Source organism: Nicotiana sylvestris, chromosome 10 (genome assembly GCF_000393655.2).
Source record: "Nicotiana sylvestris chromosome 10, ASM39365v2, whole genome shotgun sequence".
Taxonomy (NCBI): domain Eukaryota; kingdom Viridiplantae; phylum Streptophyta; class Magnoliopsida; order Solanales; family Solanaceae; genus Nicotiana; species Nicotiana sylvestris.
Window position 1 is genome coordinate 62,856,283 of NC_091066.1, and position 5,668 is coordinate 62,861,950.

Here is a 5,668-nt window from a genome sequence, read left to right on the forward strand (position 1 = left end):
TCGAGAGGTAAAGGCATCACAGGCTAGAGTTTGGACCGGATTGAGGTAAGTAATAATTGTAAATGTTTGTCCTAAGGGTATGAAAACCCGTATTTCACATCGGTGTTCTACTGTGAGGTGACACACATACTATATGACGAGCGTGGGATCATGCACCATTGGGGATTGTGACTTAGTCCGTCCCGTATGACTATTTAACTATGTATTTGACTAAAAACTGTTTGATATCAATGTGTTTTGGAAAGTATTATCATGTTTTGGGTTGAATACCATATTTGGGGCTCGTGCCAACTATTTTGGAACCTTAGGGGATTCTTACTACTATTCCTCACTGTTTTAACTTCATATTTGTACTCAGTCATGCGGTATTCTATTGTTTTCATAACTCTACCATATTTACTCCGTTTGATATTTTTAAATGATATTTTGGGCTGAGCGTCATGTTTTACTGTTGCCCGAGTGGCTTGAGAGATTTCTGACTGAGTGAGGCCGAGGGCCTGTGTTGTGAAGATACTGTGGGATCGGGCTGTGCGCGCAGCCAGTGCTGTACTAATTCAAGATTGTGAGGCCGAGGGCCTGATTTATTGCGCTATGAGGTGGCTTAATATGAGGCCGAGGGCCTGTTTGATTATACTACGAGATGGCTTGTTATTGCGCTTGGGCCTTAAAGGGCCCCTCCCTAAGTCTGTACACCCCAGTGAGCGCGGGTACCCAGTGTGAGTGATGTGATGTAGCCCGAGGGGTTGTTGTTGATTCATATTGTTGCCCGATAGGCTATTGTTGATTCATATTGTTTCCCAAGGGGCGGTTCTTGATTTATATTATGCCCGAGGGGCTCATTACGAGTGATTGTGAGGTAGCCCGAGGGGCTGGTTCTGTTGATATTATGCCCGAGGGGCAGTTTATGGTACATGTTTTTGCCCGAGGGACTATTTAAGTTTCTATCATGTTTACTAACTGTTTTGTCACTCATTTGAAACTATTGAGAACTGTTTTAAAAGGTTTTATCGAAACTGAGCATGATTTATGAAGTAAATGATTTTTGTACTGTGTTGGAAATATCCTGCATTTGTTGTAGCATTTTGACGTGGTTTACGTATTTTCTTACTGCCCATCTTTTATTTACTTTTATTACTTACTGAGTTAGCGTACTCGCATTACTCCCTGCACCGTGTGTGTAGATTCAGGTATTTCTGAACCAGATAGCGGGTGTTGGTTGCTTAGTGGCAGAGTCATCGGAGTTAGCAAGGTAGCTGCCTGACGTTCGCAACCCTGCTTTTCTCCCTCTTGTATTCCCTAGATTGTTTTAGTATATTTTCAGACTCTTCCTTGTATTCAGACCTTGGTAGATTCTCGTGACTTGTGACACCCCGACATCGAGCTTGTGTATTTATTCCGCACTGATCATTTAGACTTGCAATATGAGATATCTAATTAATTAAAGGCTTAAAAATGATTGTTATTTGATTAAATAGTTAATTCTGGATTTGTGTCGGCTGGCTTAGTTTCACGATAGGTGCCATCATGATCGGGTCAGTTTAGGGTCGTGACAACAACTCTCCCGAAATGCAAAGTGAATTGAGGGCCCCTATCTGATATGATGGAAATGGGCATACTGTGCAAACGGACTATCTCCCGAATATAAATCCGGTCCAAGCTCTGTGAGGTATAGGTAGTCACAACTAGAATGAAGTGTGCCGGCTTGGTCAACCTGTTGAAATGACCCAAATTGCATCAAACTTCCGCAAGGTCCGCGACAACCCAACTACAAAGTCCATAGTAATGTCATTTCCACTCAAGTATAGTCATGTTCTGAAGTAGACCACCTGGCCTCTTATGCTCATACTTGACCTGTTGGCAATTTAGGCATCTAGCTACATACTCCACTATGTCTTTCTTCATTCGCCACCACCAATAATGTTGTCTCAGGTCATGATACATCTTCATAGCACCTGGATGAATAGAATATTGTGAACTGTGTGCCTCCTCTAGAATCCTCTCCCTCAACCCGTCGACATTTGGAACACATAGGTGACCCTGGAGTCGCAGAAAACCATCCTTGCCAATAGAAACCTCCTTGGCACTACCTTGTAGTATTGTCTCTCTAAGAACTGCCAAGTGCAGATCATCAAATTGTCGAGCCTTGATCTGCCCCAATAATGAAGACTGGGCAACAACACATGCAATAACTCGACTGGGCCCTGAAATATCCAGCCTTACAAGTCGGTTATCCAAGGATTGAATGTCCAAAGCTAGTGGCCTCTCCTCTGCCGAAATGAATGCCAAGCTACCCATACTCTCTGCTTTCCTGCTTCAGTAACTCAAGCCATCTACGCTATCTCAAATGGAGATCCCTCTACTTGAACAAATGCTGCAAGCTGCGATGATCAGTATAAACCTCACATGACACCCCATATAGATAATGCCTCCATATCTTAAGAGCTTGAACAATTGAAGCTAGCTCTAGGTCGTGCACAGGGTAATTCTTCTCATGAATCTTCAGCTGACATGAAGCATATGCAACAAATCGTCCCTCCTTCATCAATACACAACCCAAGCTAACATGTGAAGCATCGCAATACACAGTATACATCGCCGAACTGGAGGGCAACACTAGAAACGATGTTATAGTCAAAGCTATCTTGAGCATCTAAAAGCTCACCTCACAATCATCGAACCAACTGAAGAGCACCCTTCTGGGTCAATCTAGTCAAAGGCGCTGCAATGTATCAAAATCTCTGCACAAACCGACGATAATAACATGCTAATCCCAGGAAACTCCCGATCTCAATCACTGAAGCGGGACGTGGCAAACTCTGAACTGCCTCAATTTTCTTGGAATCTACCTTAATACTCTCCTGATACGACATGCCCCAAGAATGCTATTAACTCTAGCCAAAACTCACACTTAGAGAACTTAGCATATAACTTCTGCTCTCAAAATGTCTGAAGCACTACTCTCAAATGTTACTCGTGCTCCCCTAGGCTACGTGAGTAGATCAAGATGTCATCAATGAAGACAATAACAAAGGAATCAATATAAGTCCTAAACACCCTATTCATTAAGTGCATAAACGCCGTTGGGGTATTAGTCAAGCCGAAGGACATCACTAGAAACTCATAATGACCATATCTAGTACAGAAGACAGTCTTCAAAACATCTGAGTCCCAAATCTTCAACTAGCGGTACCCCGATCTCAAGCCTATCTTAGAAAACACCCTAGGACCCTGCAACTGGTCAAACAAATCATCGATATGCGACAATGGGTACTTGTTCTTGATGGTGACTTTGTTCAACTGGCGGTAATCAATGCACATCTGTATAGTCTCATCCTTCTTCTTTACAAATAACACTGGTACACCCCAAGGTGATACACTGGGTCTCACAAACCCCTATGCTAACAACTCCTCAAGCGAAGTCAATACAGAAATCAATGTCACGATCTGGCAGCATGCTTGGAAGGTCAGAAGGAAACACATCACCGAACTTCCGAACTACTGGAACTGAATCAATCATCGGCGGCTCTGCAGAGGCGTCCCGAACATATGCTAGATACGCCAAACACCCCTTCTTGACCAGATGTCGAGCCTTCAGAAAAGAGATAACCCAACCAGATGAACTAATGGAGGAACCCTTCCACTCCAATCTCAGTAACTCTAGCATCGCTAAAGTAATAGTCTTGGCATGACAATCAAGGATGGCGTGATATGGAGATAACTAATCCATGCCCAAGATGACCTCAAAGTCGATCATATCAAGTAACAGAAGGTCTGCTCTAGTCTCGTAACCAAAGAATGTAACCACACAAGACCGGTAAATCCAATCCACAACAACAGAATGACCCACATGAATGGACACATAAACAGGAGTACCCAAGGACTCACGAGGAATATTAGGGAAATGAGCAAACAGAGATAACACATATGAATAGGTAGACCCTAGATCAAATAATACCGAAGCATCCCTACTGCAGACAGAAATAATACCTTTGATCTCGACATCTGAGGCCACTGCATCTGGTATGACGAAAAAAGCATAGAACCTAGCTGGAGCGCCGCCTAGCTGGCCTCCGCCTGGCTGAACAATAGCTGGCAGACCTCCCCCTGCCTGGCCTCCACCTCTAGGACAGCCCCTACCAGCCTGTCCCCCACCTCTGGGTGGTCGGATGGCTGGTGCTGCAATTATGGGCCGATGACCCTACTATATTGCCTTGCCCCAAAGTCTGGGGCATGTCCTCTTTATGTGACCCAGATCTCCACACTCGTAAAAACCTCTCGGTATTATAGACTGCTGACCTGATGCTTGGCCCTGATAGCCTGAATACCCACTAGAAGAACCCTGAATGGCTTATGGGTGGTATGAACTCTCTAGCATGGCACTGAAATAGGCACCGGAAGAACCCTGATGAACTGGTGGGCGGTAAGAACTCTCTTGCATAGCATTGAAATAGGGCCGCACTGGAGCACCCCGATAAGGTGGTGGTGCTAGATATGTGGGCCTGCTGGGCTGACCCCTCCCAAATTGACCTCTGCCCCTAGCTGGGGCACCTCTAAACTTTCCAAAGAATCGGGTCCTCTTGTCCTACTATATGTGCTCTCTAGCCCTCTGGCGATAGCCCTCAATCCTCCGAGCAATCTCCACTACAAGTTGATAATCAGTACCCATCTCAACCTCTCGGGCCATGCTAGCCCGACTATTGGGGTGCAACCCTGCAACAAATCTCTGTACTTTCTCTGCGTTCGTAGGAAGTATCATAAGTCCCTGACGAGACAACTCAAAATATTTCGCCTCATAATCGGTCATGAACAACTAACCCTGCTTGAGCTACTCAAACTGACACCGTACCTCCTCTGAGAGGGTGGAATATACCTATCCAATAGAAGTCGTGTGAACTGATCCCAATTCATGGGAGAAGAACCTGCTGGTCTGCCAAGAAGGTAAGACTACCACCATCTACGGGCCCTACCCTCTAACTTGAAGGCAGTGAAATCTACTCCATGGGACTCCAATATCCTCATATTGTGCAGTCTGTCCCTACACCGATCAATAAAGTCCTGGGGGTCCTCATGACTCACCCCCGAAGATAAGAGGGTGTAGCCTAGTCCATCTATCCAGTAGCTTCTGCGGATCGCCGTCCACAGTTGGTCTAGGCTAAGGTACTGCTCCGGAGTCTGACATATGGCAGTTGCGTGCCCAGGTGCCTGAGCAATAGGGGTTTGTGATCCTCCTACTGCTTGAGATGTGCCTGCTGGAAATAAACCAGCCTGAGTCATAGAATCCATAAACCGCAGCATACAGCCCATAACCTCCTGAAAGCCTGGTGCTATTATGAAATCCGCCGGGGCAGGCTCTGCCGCGGGCACCTCGCCCTGCTCCTCAATAATGGGATCCTTTGCTAAATATACTGATGGTTCTACTGGGGCAGCTCTGGGGCGCCCTCGCCCCTACCTCGGGCCTATGCGCTCCCCCGGCCTCTGCCTCGGCTTCTAGAAATGGGGGGAGCAGCTCCTCCCGAGTCTGGAACATTCGCCATACGCGTCCTCACCATCTGTGAGAGAATAGAATGAGGAAATTTAGTATACTATCAACTGCACGATAGAAGATGAATAAAGAGTAGTTTCCTAACACTCTATAGCTTGAAGATAAGTACAGACGTCTCTGCACCGA

At 45.8% G+C, this 5,668-nt stretch overlaps 1 protein-coding gene across 1 annotated transcript; it reads right to left on the bottom strand.

Moving 5' to 3' along the window:
* Positions 1-1,785: 1,785 nt before the first annotated feature.
* LOC138879421 (uncharacterized) lies at positions 1,786-2,295 on the bottom strand. Its single transcript, XM_070159029.1, has one exon. The coding sequence runs from the start codon at positions 2,293-2,295 to the stop codon at positions 1,786-1,788; it is 510 nt and encodes a 169-aa protein (XP_070015130.1).
* Between the last annotated feature and the right edge of the window lie 3,373 nt (positions 2,296-5,668).

Excerpts from the sequence above, each read along its gene's own strand:
- LOC138879421 (XM_070159029.1), bottom strand. The coding sequence starts at position 2,295 with ATGGGTAGCTTGGCATTCATTTCGGCAGAGGAGAGGCCACTAGCTTTG.